We start from the raw sequence: 20685 nt of genomic DNA, 5'->3' as shown, positions 1-20685 counted from the left end.
ATTTACAGCATTGTTAGGATAGTTGTGCAATGTTCAACTTTACTAACGTGCAATATTTACTTTAAAATACTTCAGCTTTTTATAATTAGTGCAACAACTTGGGGGGGAGGGGAGAGAGCAAATCAAGACGTTTAAAATTTTATTAATTCATTTAATGTAGCAGCAGGATTACAGATATAAACAGAAGAGTATACAAATGTCCAGACCAAGGCAAAGTACATGTTAATAATAGTTCAGATGTATGATAACACACTGGGGTTGACCTTTATCCTGACTGCAGGGTCTTAAGGCTAGATACTAAAGCTCAAGCTACACAGAACGGATACAACAGAACTGTTGGAGAATGTGAAATAGAAAGCGAACTAGGAAAAGTGAGCAAACTGATTACACACAAGATACAGCTCACACTATTGGCAATTAACAGTTAATTTATCATGGTTGCTCCTTTTGATCAAGCATTTCACAGCAACAATAGTAATGTTGACAAGCACATCAACACAAGAAAGCTCTCCATAAAACAATCTCCACTGTCTCGTCCCTTTTACCTCACATGTACAAATCTCATGAGGCATGAAAAACCTTTTCAACAGAAAGTAACAAACAAGTTGACAATTCACTGGTGAAGCTGCACAATATTATGTTGAGAGTACTCACTCTGATATCCTGCAATGGATCTCTGAAAAGAAAATGTTAAAACTAAAATATATCTGTATGGGCTATGGTTATGCTTGTGTTTAGAAATAAAAAATCAATCACTGAAAAGTGTCCTGATGTTCAACAGTCCTAGAGAATAAAAAGGACAAGGAGCCAAATAGCAATGACACAAAAGGGACACCAGTAAACACAGCAGAGTAACAGTTAAGTTATCAAGGCACACAAAGTTCTGTTGAAAGCATCACAATTGAAATTCAAGATACCCCTGCAGTATATTTCACATTTAAATATACATGGATATTCATTTACATGACTGAAGGACAAAACTGATATTTTGTAAAGATTTGTGTGCTATCTTCACCACCATTAAACTAATGTTTCACAAGGTTTTTTCAGGTGGAAGTGGCTATTCATAGAGTCAGACGGAGCATCCTGGATTGCTCAAAATGAAACGACTGGACGTGAAAAACATGAAAATACACCACAATCCAAGACAAAACAATCTGACAAATGTACAGTGATACAAATGACAGTTGGTGCCACCCCACCCACCCTCTCTGCCTCAAAATATATGTTCTCTAAAACTGTAATTGGTCCGATGTTAGATGTAGAGCAAGCTCTATGTCCACACCATGAGGTAAAATTTACATTCATGAAACTGAAGTCACAGGTTGGCTTTCTGTGTTGGTATGGCTTTAAGAGGCATTACTGTTCCGCTATTTGTCCGCAACATCATGTGCTCTTAAACTCCCCAAGAGGAATGGAATGCTTGGAAACATCACTACTGCGCTCTAACCTGATCTACAGTTAATGGATGAGTCAAAGTGCCATTTGAGATGCATGACAAAAAAAAAAAACATACACACACACTCACACAAACACACACACACACAAGAAAAACCTAGCCCATGTATTATGTTATACAGGTTGGGTAAAGTCAATGTTAAAACAGTAGAATTAAGTTCCAACATATTTGCTTGATGTCCACTTAATTACAATTCTAATTTCAGTCACACACTTCCAAATAAACCTGCGCTTCATTTCAGGAAAAACACACCAGCAATGATATTCTGTGCTATGAGCATAAACCAAAGAGTTTTAGTTTTACAAAAATACTCTACATTTTGATACATGGATACAAAATTCTAAAAAAGATAAGTTACTTTAAAATGGATCACTAACAGCTGCAGGACAAAATAGTATGACTATGAAAATGTAAACAAATGCATATGTGAGCAGTACTATTCTATCATTTGAATTATTTTCAAAAATTGGCGTTTTGATAATGCCAAATTGGCTACTTTTGTAGATATGGAAAGTACAGCAGTGTTATTTTGCATCAAAAAATAGAATAATGTATCAAATTGGTGGAAATGTTAATGAGAGGTTAACTGATCCATGAAACAAAGTACCTTTACATATCTTTTATAAATCTTGTACTTAAAACAACATGCTGAAGAGCTGCATAATTTAAATGAGTAAGTACAAATGAGTAAACATTATGGAGGGCGTTTGCAAGGACAAGTATGAGACAAAATGACGACAATTGACAACAGGAGCTTTGGTATGCCTGGGTGCACTCCAGTCTGACCCCACAACAACAGCCAGCTCTCTAGACTCAACTCTGCTTCAAAACTAACAATTAATGTCAGTGCTATAATTGATATAAGTATAAACTGTTATGTACTAACATCACATCAGAAGTGCCCATCACTCCTGCACATAGCACCATAGATAGAATCAAAATGGCGGCCTCTATGTAACAGAGATTTCATTTACCAGTGAGCCCCTGTTCACAACACAAGGGACGGGTACTGGAAGCCAACTTCACATGGCGCCGGCCTGCACACGGTACCAACACTGAGACAAAAACTTAAATATCTAACACAACACAAGGTTAAACAGTCTCAAGTGACAGATTGAACAGTAAATAGTACAAATAGCAGTACGATGAAAACTCCTTCATTTCAATGCACAAACTAAATGAATCAGTATTTTGGGTGTTTTGTCAGTGTGTAAAACACAAAGGCCTACTTACCACTCCAACACTGAAAAATGACAATGCTTTTGTGGGAATGGCTGTTTGTTTAGACAGACTTGACTGGACCACTGAGACTGAATACAAAGAGGAATTCAACAGTGAGAAGACATTCTATACAAAGTTGTCATAGACCTCAAAAATATTCAGACATGAGAAAATGTAAAAATGCTTGGTTAAGATGTATTTACCTTTACAAAGACAACTGCTGTGTTTTTTTCTCTCTTTTTTTTTCTTGTTTTTTAACTGGACGCTTTCGAGTACAAATTCAGCTGGGTCAGTAGAGAGCTGTGGACGGATATAAGGATTAGCTAGAGGTTATAAAGTGCTTGAGATAAAATGTTTATAAAACCACACAACACTCCATTTTCACAAGTGGAAAGTTTTTTTCTATCCACATTGAATTGGTAACGGTTACCAACTTCTTAAAAAAAAAAAAAAAAAAAAAAAAAAACTACAAAAAAATTACACACTACATATTTGAATGCTTCTTAAAATTTCACCAAGAAAGCTTCTGCAAACCCAGTAATGAGGCCTTAACCTATGAAAAGACTGGGAGGTGCCAAAACAAAAGGCCAAGTCACATTATTCACCAGGGTGAGTGAATCTCATTTGCAAGTGTTTAATAGTCCCTCCTACTTCCGCACATGGGCTAATCCCCTGCAATACCACAATATATTTATACTAATTTGGGCAAAAGTTCAATTTTTACATGTTGATTAATATTTAAACCCTCCCCCTCCTGATACAAGTCTGCTGAGATGCATACTGCAGCCATGCCAGCAAATATGATGGAGGCCAAACATTCTACAAATGTACTAAATTTAATGGTCTTTACTCTTAGAGTAGATTTTAGTCAAATGTGCAGACACAAGGTTCAATTAATTAAAAAAATCTTATATTATCCATGTCGATTGTTTAAATTAAGTGTTAATCTCCCCAAATTTGTACCTGTCCTAAAACACATCTCATAGCCTCTCAGATTGTAGTAAAGTGAAGGCTTGGAGTTTACACACTCAGAAAATGAGATTCAGCCATTCAGTCTATGTTGGACACTCATGTGCAATCTGATAATTCCCTCCATGGTTTGCTGTTCAAACTACTCTGACTGCTCTTACAGACTCATCCCTATCACATTACTATTCCCCCGTTTCCCTATCGCCGACATTCTTCATCCCTTTCCAGTTTTTCCACCAAACCTGGCAGGTTTTTTATCATCATCATCTCTTAGGCTCACATTATTAAAACACTCTGACAACAAAACACTGCATTTCTGAGACTGATGGATAAAGCAGTTATTACAGGCCTCTCTGATCCTGCAAGAGGGGTAATAACAAAGGCGGATTCTTTGATTCAAGGACAATGGATGTATGAAGGCTATAATTAATTATAAATATTTCATAAAAACAAGGAGTAACATGAGCTCATAATTTGGGTTTTAGGTAAAAGGGGCATTTAATTCTTAAATATTTAAATTTTTTGTGGCATTGGCACAAAACACCACACACCATCGTTCTGTTTGTCGGTGTAAGGATGTTTAACTCTCGGCTACATATCACTCGCTCTCCTTAGTGCCCACATAGTCCAAACATGTATCACTGCTTCTGTAGGCTCTCCAGTAGGTCCTCAATTTTATCCATGTTGGACGATGCAGATATCGATGCCTGCAATTGATTCTGTATGCTGCTTTGTAGCTGTGTCTGTAGATTGGTCTGCATTGAAGTTGGCAGGCTCGTTTCTATGGTTGCCTGCAAACTGGTCTGCAGAGCTGTTTGTGTGTTTGTCTGCATTGCATTCTGCAGGCTGGTCTGCATGGCGTTCTCTAAACTGGACTGCATTTGTGCCTGAAGGGTGTTCTGTAAGCTGCTGTGCATGGTGGCCGGCATTGTGGAGGCAGCTTGGGCCATGGGCTGGTCCAGCAGAGGCTGCATGTGACTGGTGGTCTGGGGCTGGCCTTGAGCTGGCAGGGCAGGACCAGAGGAATTGAGCAGCTGGGGCGAGTCTGGGAGGAAGAGAAAATGGAAATAACTACCATAATCAAACAGTAGGTAAATGTATTAGCAGTGGCATTCACAAGAATTCAACACAATGACTTAAGTTGGATTTACTGTGCTTCAGAGGTGGAAAAGAACAAAATCATCTTACCATTCTGGATGCCAAACACAAACAGGTTGGCCTGTCCTTGTGGAGCCACATTGCCGCCAACGGTTGTCTGGAAAAGCTGCTCCGGAGGTTGCTGGCCAGGGTTGGCTACCACACTCACACCCCCCTGCACCACAAAGATGGTTGTGCCAGGGGCTGGAGCCTGGTTGTTCAGCTCCTGTGTGCCAATAGAGTTCTGCAGGGTGGAGAGAGACGTCTGTGGGAGGAACAGCTCCACGGGTTGACTGCTCGGGACGCTGCTGGAACTTGGGCCCACTTGCATTGGCTGCTGTTCCTGGAACAGGCTCTGCTGTTGGTTCTCGGTGGATGTCGAGTTGCTGCCTGAGGAGCTCTGGTCTTGGAAGGACATGGGCTCTGCTGGCTCTGGCTGAGGGATTCCAACGCTAATGCTCCCCATAGGGGAAGGGCCTTGGTTCTGGGTGCTGAAGAGAATAGTTGGGGGGATAGCCTGGGGGTTAAGATCTGTGGTGCAAAGGAGGAGGCCTGTCTGCTGGGGCTGGGAAAGCTGGCTCTGTGGGACAGGGCTAGGCTGTGAGTGGTTTGGGATGCTTTGGAACATGGAGCCCTGCTGGCCCATTGGAAGCTGTGGTGGCTGTTGTTGGTTCTGCTGTGGAGACTGCTGCTGCTCCATGGGAGTGCTCTGTTGCTGCATCTGGGAAAGCTGAGTTTGGGGTGGGTTATGAAACATTGCAACTGACTGGGGTTGGCTGTTAGAAGTCTCCATGGAGGAGATGAATGCTAGTTGCTGTTGTTGGGGCTGAGGGTTTGGGGACAAGTATAGAGTTGACCCTGCAGGCTGCTGCTCTGAGTTGAGACTGCCACTAGTCAGAACAGTCAGCGTATTCTGGAGCAGGGCAGCCTGGACCTGCTGCTGGGAGCCCTGGGTCTCAGCCAGCGGCCGGGGCGATTGAAAGAGCTGTTGTGGGGGAGATGTGTGAGATGGAGGTTGGGTTGGGAAGCTGGTCTGAATGGTGAGCAGCTCTCCAGCCTGTTGAAGCAGTGACACAGGCTGCTGTACCTGGGGGGAGGAGTGGATCTGAGGCTGAAGCAACTCAGCCTGAAGATGCTGTTGCAAGTTCTCCAACACCTGCTGCTCTTGCAATTGTTGCTGCTGCTGTAAGTTGCTCAGCGCTTGATTTTGCTGCTGCTGTTGCTGCTGCTGTTGTTGCAGCTGATGTTGTTGTAAATTGCTAAGTATTTGATTTTGTTGTTGCTGATCCTGAAGTTGGATGTTGTTCAGGACTTGCTGTTGCTGATTTTGTTGCAACTGTTGCTGTTGAATATTCTCTATGATTTGCTGCTGCTGCAGTTGCTGCTGTTCTTGTGGCTGCAATATAAGTTGTTGTTGGATCTGCATGTTGCCAAGAACTTGCTGCTGCTGAAGGTTACCAAGTATTTGCTGTTGATGCTGCAGTTGTTGATGCTGTTGAAACTGTTGCTGTATTTGTTGCTGTTGTTGCTGTTGTATTTGTTGTTGTTGCTGTTGTTGTATCTGCTGTTGCTGTATCTGTTGTTGTTGCTGCATCTGTTGTTGTTGCTGCATCTGTTGTTGTTGCTGCATCTGTTGTTGCTGTTGTATATGTTGTTGTTGTTGTTGTTGTTGTATCTGTTGTTGTTGTTGTTGTTGCATCTGTTGCTGTTGCTGCATCTGTTGTTGTTGTTGCATCTGTTGTTGCTGTTGCATCTGTTGTTGCTGTTGTATCTGTTGTTGCTGTTGTATCTGTTGCTGCTGCTGCAACTGCTGTTGCTGTTGTATCTGTATCTGTTGCTGTGTCGATAGTGAGTTATCTGTGGTTCCCAATCGAAGGCTATTCATGTTCTCCTGGACGTGCTGCTGAAGGGAGTCTGCAGAAGGGGTCGGACTGTACAGCACAGAGTTCAGCTGCTGCTGGGCTACAGCCGCCTCCAGCACCTGCTGGAGTGTGGTGTTACCTCCAGCCTGTAACTTTTCCATCTGGGTCATGGCTAGAACTACAACCCCTCCACTATTATTGGAGCTCTCCGGAGGTATGCTGTCCTGAGGGTCTCTGAGGAATTGTTGAGGGACCTCTGGCGTCACTGGGGGGATTGTAGTATCACCTGGCACTGGGAAAGAGGTTGTGGGGGCAATGTCTTGTTTTTGAATGGTGCTGAGAGACTCTAAGCTAGGGAAAACAGAGGGCGCCTGGGGAAGCTCCACATCTTCAGGTTGCAGGGGCAGTGGGCTCTGAAAGGACTCTCCACCTGGGTGAGGACTAGAGCTGAGCTCCAGTGTCTGCTGCACCGCAACAAGAGGATCAGGGGATGGCTAAGAAAAGACAGGAAAAACAAAAATATTACTGACTGATTCTGGAGTAGACATTTGGATTTCACTTTCTTGCGGATGAATGCTGTCTTACCTTAAAGACATCTGTGGGTGGTGGATTGCTAGACACCTCCATTGGTGTGTCCTCTTGCCGTTTGGAAGGTGGAGCAGAACTGTCAGTTTGCTCAGATGATATAGATTTGATCTGGCCATCAAATAGACATGTCTTGACCAGGGAGGCTCCCTCTGTTTTTACTGTTCGGACATTTGAGTTATCAGCTGTGGGTGAGAGTGGAAACACAGGATAGCTTTGTGACTGTGAGAAGACCAAGGACCTATAATGATGTTTTGTGATTCAGGCTTCTGTGAGTAATTGATGAAATCTGGAAATTCCTCATATAATAAAAGGGTCACAGTATGGCATTTTATTTACGCTTGAGCTGGCGGCTGTACCTGAGTCTGGAGTGTAGGTGAAGGGCTGGGCATCATGTGATTTACCAGCATTGGTCATCACAAAGATTCCCACAGAAACGGGGGAAGTGACTGACTGATTGTGGAAAGGAGGGACTGTCACTATCAAATGGTTCTGGAAAGATCCAAAAGGAAGTGTATGATCAATGAATGCAGGCAGGTTTGATACAGCAGCTTATATAATTCTAGGAGAAACAGTAAACATATAATTTAGCTGCACTTACCTGATGGAAAAGGTCCATGTCAATCTTTGCCTCTGCTTGCCAGGAATTATCATCTGCAGATAAAACAAAAATATTTGTATTGTTCTATTCAGAGGTTTAAATGCAGACACATCATCCACACAAATTACATAGTCAGATACAAGTCAGGAAAACAGTAGCAACATCAAGCTATAGCACCTGCAATATTCTCCTGAAAAATAACTTTGGTTCCTTTGAGGAAGTTCTTTCCGATGATAAACACTTCCTCTCCTCCTTTCACCGAGCCGCTGTGAAGGCTCTTCTTCAGGATCTCTGGCACTCCTGCTGGCTGGGCTGGGGAATAATGGAAGAATCAAAGAATCAAAACTCACATGACATCTAGGCTAATGTTTGCCAGAAGACTGGCTCGATGAAAGCCAGACTGGAAACACAACATTTGGCCTCATGAAGCCTGGTGGTGGCTGTTACCTCTGTCACTTCAGATCATGTACTTAATTTAATTTTTAGTTCAAATTGTGCCTGAACCACTCACTGCAGAGGATGGGTGAAGAGGCGACCTGTAGAGTAAGGGCTGATCCATCAGGTTGGGGGATGTTAACTCTGAAGGCCAGCCTGGCACGCGTGCTTTTCTTCTTGGACCCTGCCACACCAATACGGGCCTCCACATCTGCATTACGCAGCTTCAAGATTCCTACACGGTCCACCCTGTAGGAACACCACAGCATGAGGAATACATGACAAGCACAATAAGAACTTCTTAATCATCAACAGTGTGTTAGTATTAACTGATACTCAATTATGCACAAAAGAATAACCCCTTACGCGAGTGTCATGTCATTGCTGGGCTCCAGAGGGATCTCAATAACAGTGGTGCCCTCAATGTCCACCTCCTTGCAGGCAGTGGTGTTGCGTCCTGTCACTCTGCATGCCTGGTAGAAACCGTGAGGCTTCACTCTGCCTGCATCATTCGCTACAAATACCTGCAGCACAACTGGTTCATTCACGCCTTCCAACTGGGGACAAAGAAAAATGAAATTGTGTGTAAATTGACCCCTATCAATAATTCATAGACTCTTGCTCTTAATGAATAAAGGAGTTTTAAACCTAAAGCAGCACATGGAGTCATTGTGAAATGCATATTGAGTGAAGCTTACTTACTAAAGCATCCATATGTGCACAAAAAACATGCATACTAAATAATGCAATGTACTGTGTGGATGCTTGACAGAAAGTCAGAGCTCATCTTTTTTTCCAGCCAGAAAAAAAGGAAAATTCACTTCATATGGGAGATATGCAATTATATCACAAAAGAAGAACATTCATTTTGTTTTTAACTTTTGAGCGTCTGTACCATTTTTATCATACATGTAAACTGATGAAATTCAGGGTTGTTTTGTTGAGTGCTTCATACTTTACACACAATAACAGCGGGGAAGCTGCCCAGCCGCAGTTTTATCTGCTGGCCACTAAGCAGCCCCAGCGGAGCACTCGAGGGTTAAGTGCCCCACTGATGAATACAGGGCAGACGCTATTCCTTCACTTCAAGATTTATCAGGAACAGGCCAAGTTACTATAGGATGATCTAGTTTTTAAATATTTACTATGCGTTTGGTGTTGATTTGTCAAAAAAAAGGTACAAAGCACAATACAGCTGGCAACACATTGTAAAATAAAGCTCGAAACACAAATGTGCTGATGGGTTCTGGTTAGAGAGTGAATACTTCTGATGTGTCTGAACTGGTATAAGCATTTCCCTGTGGTGCACAGCACTCCACACTCCGTGTCCTGTGTATTTTTGGCCTTATTCAGTCACTTCCAACTTGGGTGTTAATATTTTTCCTGTGTCAAGAAGCAGCCGGTGGCTTTCTTTGTCAAACCTTGACAGTGGGGAATCCTTGCTGTGTGCGGTCTTTGACAGAACCTCTGCTGCCCTCCGTCAGATAGCGAGCTCTGTGCTGGGTCTCTGGCTGCACCAGGATCTTAAGCTCTTTCCCATCACTCCTCTGGGGGAACTGAGTAGACAATAACCCACCCTTTACTGCGGTTCCTGACTCAAGAGAGCTGCGGGGCAACAGAAATCACATGATAACATTAATATGACTTCTAGAAATTCAATTACAACAGACAAAACAAAACTGAATGACATTTAATGTATTCCTACAGAGGCACTGAAGTACTCTGAGTTAAAACGCTGAAAGACAAGACAAGGGTCACCCCACCTGGCTATGGGACTGGTTTTGTCTGTGCCCAGCTGTGATAGGACAAAGTGAGGGGCCTTGGCACTGTCAGCGTCAAACACATCCATGCTGTCCTCTGGAGGAGCTGGCTTTGGCCCAGGTCGCTGGCGAGGGGTGCGCTTTCTAGACTTGCGTGGCACCTCTGTGTTGTCGTTGTAGGACGTGGAGCTGATCAAGCTGAAGTTGGAGACGGAGTCATCAGCCCACATGCTGCTGCTATGCTCCGAGTCTGGACCTGTTGGACCAGATGCGGCAGGCTCCTCTTGGCAAGACATCTGGCTGTCGTCAAATAGGTCCTCAGGGGGCGGGGATATGCTCAACACAGGCCTCCATTTCGATGGTGTGTTCTGAGGCTGCTGGACTCCTAGCCCTGACATCACTCCTGACCCTACCTCTCCTGTTGCTGTGTTTGCTCCACTGTTGCCTCTGCTGGGGGCAGATACGGCACCCTCCATACCTTGAATCTCTGAAGCTCCAGCTCCATCCCCTCCTGTGGAGTGGAGATGCTGGGGAACTTTGAGATGGTCTGAGGACGAGGTAGAGGAGCCAGTGGATGGGACTCCCATTGCCAGGGAGGAAGAAGCAGAGGGGCTGGAGGTGGAAGAGGTGGCATCTGTAGTAGTATACAGATAAAGGAGTTAGTACAGATGATCAGCACAATGCAGGCTAGCAGTCCCATTCAAGCAGCTGAATTTGTGCATGATTTGTATTGATTTCCCCTCTTCCCAACTCTAATTTCAACAGTCTGTTGTGGGTTAAATGCTCTCACTGTGCATGCGAGAGCTGTCAAGCATTGATCAAATATTCTGAAGTTAAAGTTGAGAAGGGTACTATAGGTCCCACATGTTTTGATTCCTACAAAACCTTTCTCAATTAAATTCAATGTGACAAAACTGACATGCTTTGTTTACAAAAACAAAAGCAAGCTACAAATTGTTACATACACATTGCCAGAAAGAAACATAACAAAATCTGGTCAAACTTTCTTGTACAGCCAAATTTGCAAGCTGGTAATGTGGAGCCAAATTAAATTTGCAAGGGGTTACAGTACAGTTTGTGCAATGTGCATTCAGTAGTAAACAGTAGTTTGCGCATGCCAATTGGAAGATTTGGTTGGGACTGAGCGTAGCCATGGAGACAGAATAAACAAGCCTCTGACCTATGGAGCAGTGAACTGCAGACCATTTTATATGCAGACACTCCCTGCCTCAGAGGGAACTTCCTGCAATAAAAACGAGACAGCCAATGAGCAACAAGAGAGCTGATCATTCAAGATTCAACTTCTGTCAATCAGTAAATTGGATGAGTTATAAACTGAAGGAGTAACTTTTGAAGTTGGTCATTTATAGACATTTTGAAGCACGTTTATTTGGTTAATGATGATCTGACGGACATAACAGTAGTCATGCTTTTGATCAGCACTGCTTAGGACCAGCTGGGTCAGACAGGATAGTTAAAAGGTAGCGTTAACAAAAGCGCTATCTCCGACACTGTTGACCAGTTAGTTTGCTCTCTAAATGAAACTCAAGACTAGCATCCTTCAGAGTTTTAGCTGGTGTCGGCTGCCCTGAACCATGATCCAAGATCAGACCATTTTCTTTTGGTTTGCTAAATGATTAAAAAAAGACAGACAATTGCTTGGGGCAACTTCACTGTTTCATAAAGAGACAGAACCTTTATAATTACTTACAATGTCAGCTATATTTGAAACACAGTTAGTGAGTAGATTAATCATTTAGCTGCAAAGCTCAAACAGTTTGAGACCTGAATAAGTTATCCAGTGACCTACTGTTGTATGAGTAATAGAGTGTGTGAATGACAAATGAGCAGAGGCTGTTTCTGTTTTAGGCACTCATTAAATATTTAAAAACAAAACTTAAAGCTTTACTGACACCTTCGGAGAGATGTGCTTTATCAAAAGTGCTAACACAGAGACTCTGGAACAAGATGTTATGTCATCATGAGAAATGTCTGAGATGACTGCTTAAGCCAAAAAACGCTATCTGGATCAGCAGTACTGGTTATGCTGCATTAGGTTTTGCTGCACCTCTAAAGCTGGACCACCTGAATATATTTTTAACTGCCTAAAAGCAGAGTGAAAAGAAAGCATTAAGCACAGGCATCACAGGGGAAAGTGCTGCTGAAAAACATGAGTGAAATGAGAAAGGACAAGCTATGTTAGCATGCTGTGAATGTCAACTCGCCAGTTCTTGGAGCTGTTATTTAGAGCAAAGCTTTCTAGGAAAAGAGGACTGTGTGTGACTTTCATTACATAGAAGCCGTTGGGATTCTTAAATGATAGTCTCTGCCACTAGCAAGGTATGGCTTAGTTAGTTTAGAAGCTGGACTAAAACTATATTCAGCCATTTTAAAATTTATCGTCACTTTAATAAAGTGACTTTTTGCAGTTGCAGTTTGGGTGAATATCAAAGCCTCAACACAGAGTCAAGGTAAGCAAAGCCTCTTCTGATGGTGCTGCTAGGAATATAAGAAAATAAACCCTGACAGGGTCACCTAACACCAACATGTCAAATAAGCCAACAGACAGCACTAGCCCAAATATTGACACAACAAATAATTAGTAATTGGTGGTTCCTTTAATTCAGCTTTATAATGGAAAATTGTCAGTCCTAAATTATATTCAAATACACTTTTAGTCCAACTGTCCATCAGCTTAACAATCTGCCCCCAGCCCCCAGTTGGTACCACCAAAGCCTCATGGAACCAGCTGACATACCTATGTGAAATCTAATATGACTGTGCCTTGTTATACCAGTAGTATTAAAATACCTTAGCTGAAAAAGAAATACTATACTAGCTCATATAATCTCAAACAGTCACAAATATTGTCTCAGAAACTGGTGAAAGGGTGAAGTTGCCCCCAGACAGATACAAGGCCATATGGGTTTTTTCACCCCTACTGTCTTGGAGAATAGTTTGGCAGGGGGAAACTGATCCCAGATCATGGTTTTTATGGGCTGAGCAGGTAGCTCACCTGAGGCCAAGGCGGCAGAGGGGGGAGGTCCCGCCTCTCCCCCACTCTTCTGGCTCATGGTGGGTGGGTCTGTCTGGGTGGACGACGGCTGGAGCTGGAGCTCTTTGGGGAGGAGGTCATATACCGACTCTGTCACAAAGGAGGAACAAGAGAAGATACATTAAGTTAAAAAAAACAGGAATCAGAATATTGTTCATTATAGGACCCAAATAACCCAAAAAGGTTGTCCACTCTTTACAAGTGGAAATATTCAGTCTTAAATCTGCGGAGCCGCTGAACTCTTATGGTAAAATTACTGAACTTCATCGGCCAAAAAACTGAAGCTAGTGCAGCATTGCCATAAAAAGCAGCGGCACTAATGACAACTAGACTCCTAAATCTAAAAAGACCTAACTTCTCTTTTTATTTGTTCTAATGCAGTCCTGGAGGTTACAACAAAACTACTACTGTATCTCACTCAGGCTTGTTATTGTTTCGCTGTTTCCTTTTCAAAAGTGGAAGCATTCCTAGAATCAGACTGAAAGCAAATCTGGGTCTTATGATCATAATTTTCCCCATGTATATCAAAAAAATTGCTGTCAACACTAATACAATACAGGCTATCTTATGATAAACTAAATTTGCCTCCCATGGGGTTTAGTGTAATAAGACCCACAGAGACATTCCTTGATATTTGATGTTAAGATTCCCAGTAGACTATAACCAACCACTGCAGCTTTACTGGAACAAACTGCATTTGATGACGAATAAACACGATTAGGTAGTTGGGTTGCTAAGGAACAGGGTCTCATCAACACCCTGACATGGATATTTCAGCTGTGCATTGGCGGCCTCCAGCATGTGTAGTAGTCATCTGATACTCAGCTATGACTTAGCACCAGCAGAATGGTTAAACTGACAAGACACATGAGATCGCACTTCTGTGACGTCAACGATGCTGTTAAGGGAGCGACAACACAAAGTCACCACAGTTCACACAAAGAGCTACACAGCACTCTAGTTCATACATACACAGGCCGAACTCAAAGCACTGAGATGGAGGCTAGATCCATGCACCTTAGCTTAGCCATAGCTAATCTGTCTTTAAAGAAGTGCCCTCAAAAATGCAATAAATCTTCTGGAGGGCTTGGAGATTGATCCTGCATCAAATCCCTCTACAGCAGAGCTGAATGGCATTAGCGTTGTGGTGCTCCAGGAGCCAAAAATTGCATTGGTATAAAACAGAAATGTTTCTCTCTAAATAAAAGAGTTGTGGTAATTCAGATACTTGCTGTGAACAGTAGTCCTGTGCAGGGAAAAAAGTAAAACCAGTAAAACTGTTCACATGACATCTGTAGATGTGAATAACTATATTGTTTGAGTGAGCCATCCATTTAAACCAGTCACACCATGACAGTATATGTACTACTTTAAGAATAGAATACCAAACAAGAGATCTCTTTAAACCTGTGTCTTGGACTATTGCCCATATAATGAACTTTAATGTGACCTTTAAGCAATTAGCAAAGTGTGTGCATGATCTTCACAATAACCCTTCATCTGTGTCTGTTGTGCTTTGTTCATGATGTGAAGAGAGGGCGTCTTTGTGCATGGATGCATTAGAGATTGACCGGCAACCCGACATGACCTCAGTCTTGACTAATACCACTTTCACACAGGAGATGTGTGTATGATGCAAGTCTACTGAGTGCATGTTTAACCTGCCTGAAGCCCATTCATATGGGAAGAGCACTCATATATGAGCAAACACCATCAACATTCACACACTCACACACCCTGCTGAAACGGGCTACTGTGTACATATTTCCACCAAAAAACAAATTACATAAAAAAAATAACAGAAATGTCTGTACACTGAGAATCTTCAGAACCAGGCTGGGGGAGGAAGGACCCAAATGAGTCAATGCTGGGCTAAACTATGTCACTGTGCTAGGCTGAATAGGGGAAAAGTCACTCCCACTCCCTGACTGCTTGCAGATCACAGAGCAAAGCAGCACAAGCACAGAAACTTACAACTGGGATTTTATTTTCATTAAACCAACAGTTTCTGCTAACACACAATTCCTCCCTGTAATTAGGACCTACCCCAAATGTTTACCTCATAGTTTGAGTTTGTTGAAAACATTCTTAGAAATCCCATTGATGGAAAGCCTGCTCAAAGATGTTATAGTGTCAACCCCATTGGCACGACAGAGTATATGTATTTACATGTGCAGTTGTTCACTAAAAGTTACATTTAATATTTAGGCTAATTATCTGACACAAAGGGTGATAATCATAGATAAGCACAAAGTTGTTATTTGTGTATGTAAATGCACAGTCTGAGTTTCATTCAGTGTTTTGAATTCACTCATGTGTCAGACTGCCCAGGGAGGCAACAGTATGCAAAACAGTGTTTGCATATACACTATGGCATGACTTGTTGTGGTGGGAAAATAAAGAAAAATAATCAACTCTTCATAAGGATTTATACTGACACCAACACAATAATAACAGTATTTTTGATAACATACTTTCCAAAAACAAATATACTTTCTTTTGAAATGTTAATGCTTTATTTGATAGTGACAAAGAGAATAGAAGGAGACACAGAGGGAAGGACACGCAGCAAAGGGACCTCGGGCCGGATTTGAACCCGGGTCCACTGCATCAAGGACTCAGCCTTAGAGGTAAGCGCTCTACCAGTGAGCCACCAGGACATCCCTCCTATGCGGTTTTTGATATTCCACTCTATCATCATATCACATTAAAAACTTAAAATGAAACTTTTAAAATGAAAAAATGTAACATTAGTTTGTTCAATTTCCTTTTCTTATTTTGTGGAAAGATTAAGATGCTTCCTCTGGGCTACCACACATCCTTCCTGTACAGATCAAACATTATATGACTTGTAGATACTAGAGAAACGGATTTACTGTGAACAGTATTCAGATCTTAATCAAATGGTTTGATTGAAAGAGGAAATCCTAAGAAAGACTTTCTTTACAAGAAAAAATATGCTAGTCTTGACTCATAAACCACAGTTAAAAAGATTAATTAAGTAGAACTGTTGTTTGGGGGCTTTGGTGTTGGTCTCCACTTGCTTTTATAGGAGTCAGAGGACATGTGTACAAGTTAATGTACGAAGCTCTACAAGCTTGTGTGAGTATGCCCAAAAAAGTAGGCTGCAACACACTGGCCAGTCAGGGGGCGGACTGAGTTAAACCTACACTTAGAACAATTAAATTACCTCATCTCAAAGTTATGCACTGCTCACATTACACATGCCTTAAAGTTTTTGCCAAATGGCAAGGTCACCAGTCCATTTTTATTCTTTGCAGCTGGCTTGAGCTAAGATCGGGGATGACAGATGAATAGACAATACATGAAGGCTATGTTTTTGTTGAAAATGAAAAAAATATGCAGACCAAGAATGTGTTTCAGTGCCCAATAATGGCTCCTTTAATTGCACTCTTGAACTCGTAACGATATGCTCAAGCCAGAGTGCAGACAAAAGATCTACTCACTCCACTCTAACCACAAAAAAATGCCATTTTTGGCGATTTACACCATCTTTGTTTACCTTGAAACCGAATTATACTGGCAATGAATGGCTGGATGCTATTTTTTTCTCTGTGGGCCCGTTTGTGTAGATCAGATGAATAAACCAGATCAGTGGTTCCAGCTTAAGATATAACCCAATTACTACTATAGACATCTCTTTCACATTACCATAAAAGATGCAGTAATGCATGCCATATGTATTTAGACTTTTCTAAACCACAAGCTTTGTGATAGTCGACCCATTTAAACCAAAAATCAATAATACATATTTTACCATTTACCTGTAGTGCTAATTATCAATCTGGATAGTTTTGCTCAAAGCGCAACAAATATATGTGCATTTGAAAATTTTATCAGCAATTAATTACTTACTTACTCCAGAATTTATGATCAAATTACTCAAAATAATCCAGACCTAATGGTGAGCAGCTTCATGGAGAATTTTTCTATTTCTACCGAACTACATCCACCAACCACATTACTACACGTATACAGCTCAGCTGAGGAGGAAGCCATTATTGTTTACATCTGGTCATGAGCACAAGCCTCTTGATCATGAGTAGATGCATGCCTCCTTCTGCACAGTGATACAGTTGGCGGGTGTAGTTTGGTGAAAGAAAAAAGTTCCTATATGAAATTGCTCACAACAAGGTCTGTGGATTATCTTGAGTAACTTGGTCAAGTAAAAGGAAAAATATATTTTGGGTGAACTGTCCCTTTTACCCACTGTGCTAAGAGTGAATAAACAGTTAACAGTGAATAAACAAATAGACAGGGATGTGTCAACAAAAGTAATGAGGAAGCATTCTTTTAAAGGATTATATCATGGGACACTTTCATTTCTTCTCATGTGTCTCAGGTGACTCACAGTAAATGGAGCCAAATGTATGCATGCATTGATATGAATGCATTGAGTTCAGGCACAATGAAATAAAAATCAAACAGAACAAGAATAAACTTCATCTTTAACATGATGAGTTCTCATATCTGCAGCGTTGTTCTCTTAATGTACAGAAACAAATGACAAACCACAAATGGTTTGTTCTTATAGTACACTATATTATTTTTCTATGGTCATTCCAAATCCATACTGAGCTGAAGTACATGAGCACATTAGTCTCACACAATGGAATCTAATCGCACACACATCGCCACTACAGCTCAAGTTTCTCACACTGATAAGTTGATGTAAGATTTCCCCCCACTGAATTAGACTAAATCATCTTTTTGGATTTTCTATTCATGTAAGTAACAACACTTGAAAGGGCAACAGGATTACATTATATAAAAGCACAAAAATCACATTACTTTTGAACTCATTTCAAAAATAGACATTATAATACTAATTTGACAATATAAATCATCATGCAAGCCCTAATTTCTAGTTGTGCTATGGTAATAAAGTGTGCAAGTGAAATAAACCAGACTTCCTTTTAAGGATGGATATCAATAATTGTGCCACAGCGAATGTGTCCATACAGCAGAGAAAAGTATAATAATTGAGAAACATTTAGAATCCCTTGAAAATAAAACCTAACACTTTGAATAAAACCAAACTAAATGTTTACGTGTGTTTGGGGGTTGATAGTATCCTGATATTTTAATGTATATTTAAAGAACTATACTATCAAAATGAGCTCCTTTGTGCTTGACATTGACACATAAAATCAGTACCATTTGTTTCAGTTATCCACTAAATGGTTCGTCTGTGTCTCTGCTAAAAGACCTGGCAATAAAATATCTATTATATTATAACTATTGTTATTTATTTTCCAATTAATAGAGATCAAGGTTCAGGTTACTATTGAGGCTTCACATTTGCCTCATTATGAGCTAAAATGTGACCAGCTAAACAGTGCAATGTACAGTGCACTGGCAGGCCAAAAGTCAAGTAGGCCAGCTGTCCTTTCTTTCACTTACAGTCTGATATACATGAGGTCTCCCACTAGATCATTGATGACCATGTCTGCTACCTTGACCCCAACACAAGCACACACCCAATTGCTGAGATATAAATAAACAGTCACCATGTGATACAGTGTGACCATATGGCAGGCTCAACTGAGCATTTCAGGGTCACATAGCAGTGCTTTCTGCTAGCTCATGAGCACCCTAAACATAGCAGTCAGACAGATGTTAGAACAGCAGGCCCAACAGCAAGCAGGTAAAGATTGTATTGGGTATAAATGCTTGTCTTTTAACCATCAATATGCGGAGGACATCTAAGACCAGGTGATAAAAAATAACACCGGAAATCCTGCTGTCCACCTATCTAAATGCATAACTCCATGCCTCTCAGGTTGCCACTTTAACAGTAGTGCTCAACAACACAACACACAAGGCATGCTCGTGCTTGTGTTGAGCAGCAGATTCACAGACAGTTTTCTGACACATTAAGTTGATACATTTGTTTTTAGGGAAGGCATTCATCTGCAGACAAAGTGCTGTTGAAATCCAGTATATATCCACGTATTCACCGGACCAAAACAAAAGTTAACGGTCTATTTCCTTATTGATGTAGCAACACCCTCCTTATAATAACAGTTGGCTGACACGTGTCCAAGGTGTCTTTCATATTAAATGTCGGAACTACTAGCCCCAGTGGCACCACCCCCCATCCTGACAGGGAGCTACCATGCCCTGAGCTTTCATGTGCCAGTAACTACATTCTTTCTGTGAAACCAGAGAATGCGAGGAGGAAAACTCTGGCTCAAATCCACCCATAAACCAAAACAACAGAGGGACTGTCACCCAGCAAAATAAATAAACAATACACAAAACAATACGCATGTACTACAGTTCGCCCTTCTCTTGCATTATAAACATGCATACACAAACACACCTCTGAAGAATCCCACTTTAGGACGTTAAACCACTGAACAATGTGGTGACTGGAAGGCGACCTCACGTAGCTGTGGCAAGCTAATAGTATGAACCTAACATACTGCTAACTTAGCCACTAAATAATGACATGAATCACATCGATATTATCTCACTTATCCTCGTTATAATTAGACGAGCAACCGAGCGTATCATGGTCGCCCAAGCATGTCACATGGACAGCTATCCACCAGGTACTCGTCAGTGCACAAGCCAAATGCAGCTAACTAACTAAGCTAGCTAGGCTGGCTAACAGCAGAAAAGAAGCTAACTACTGCTAGCTAGCAGCTTAACATGAGCCATCAAGGCAAACATATTACTTCCGATCAAACCAGGACAGCGGGTTAGTGTCTTCACAGTAAGCTTTATTTAGTAAAAATCTTACCTTTTGAGTATAGAGATTTGGGAGAATTGAGGTCGATATCCGAGCTAAGGAGGGATATAAAATCAGAGGGCATCGCAGCGCTTCATCGAGGGGAGGGGAAGCGGACACTCTTTAGTAGAAACCAAGTCGGCAGCTCTTGGCCAATAAATATTGCGTTTTGCAAGCGGAATGTTTTAATATACAGAGTATAACATCGAAACAATCTTAAGGCGACAAAAGCAAAACTTTCAGTATCAAAAACCGTTAACTAGAACGTCTCCCGTTAGTGTGTGTGTCTTTGCTGAGAGGAGACACATTTCGTGCTACGTTGAGACGAACACACATACACACACATACAAACACGCACATACACACTTGCCTACAGTTGGTCGGCCCACCTCCTAGTCCCGCCCCCTTCTACTGCCCAGGGGCATGCGCTGTGGCCGGGCTGAGGATACAGTGAGCCGTCATAGAGGAAAGTAATGCCATTACATTGCATGGCTTGTTCTTATCATTGTGGATCACATACATCTAATTCATACAATTTTCACCCCATGTAGATGGACCGATTGTGACACATCAAAACAGGTATCTTCTTAAAGAATATTTCTGTTGTTAGTTATTATGGGTAAACAAAGATTTCCCGAATATCCTGAACTTGAATTTTCCCAATGAGAGATTGATAAAATAACCTACATCTGTACTGTAGGTAGGTCTATCTACAGCACTGGTGGCCTCAGGGAGGGTGGCCTTGCTGGCCCCATATTTAAAAAAAATAAAAAATAAAAAAAAAATAAACCGCAGCAAAAGTACACTGATCCACAGTGTATTTGTTTGTTTATATATATATATA

The 20685-nt window shown here is 41.5% G+C and overlaps 1 protein-coding gene across 5 annotated transcripts; it reads right to left on the bottom strand.

Moving 5' to 3' along the window:
* Positions 1-137: 137 nt before the first annotated feature.
* On the bottom strand, positions 138-20188 carry LOC131972965 (nuclear factor of activated T-cells 5-like). 5 transcript variants are annotated; one of them, XR_009394533.1, is made up of 13 exons: positions 19854-20188; positions 13046-13174; positions 10033-10663; positions 9691-9874; positions 8636-8826; positions 8346-8518; positions 8012-8146; positions 7835-7887; positions 7593-7725; positions 7234-7418; positions 4838-7142; positions 2884-4694; positions 138-2769 (listed from the first exon to the last, which is right to left on the bottom strand). XR_009394533.1 is itself a non-coding variant. In XM_059334794.1 (13 exons), exons 1-12 carry the CDS (start codon positions 19924-19926, stop codon positions 4288-4290), a joined length of 4599 nt encoding a protein of 1532 aa, XP_059190777.1. In that variant the 5' UTR covers positions 19927-20188; the 3' UTR covers positions 138-2980; positions 4256-4287. The 5 variants fall into 5 exon arrangements, 4 of the variants coding, with proteins under 4 accessions (XP_059190777.1, XP_059190776.1, XP_059190778.1 ...); XM_059334794.1 differs by having other exon boundaries at positions 138-2980; positions 4256-4694; XM_059334793.1 differs by having other exon boundaries at positions 138-4694.
* Positions 20189-20685: the final 497 nt, after the last annotated feature.

The sequence above is a fragment of the Centropristis striata genome, chromosome 6 (genome assembly GCF_030273125.1).
Source record: "Centropristis striata isolate RG_2023a ecotype Rhode Island chromosome 6, C.striata_1.0, whole genome shotgun sequence".
In the NCBI taxonomy this organism is placed as follows: Eukaryota; Metazoa; Chordata; class Actinopteri; order Perciformes; family Serranidae; genus Centropristis; species Centropristis striata.
Note: the sequence above shows the minus strand (reverse complement) of the source record. Positions and strands in the feature narration are given on the sequence as shown.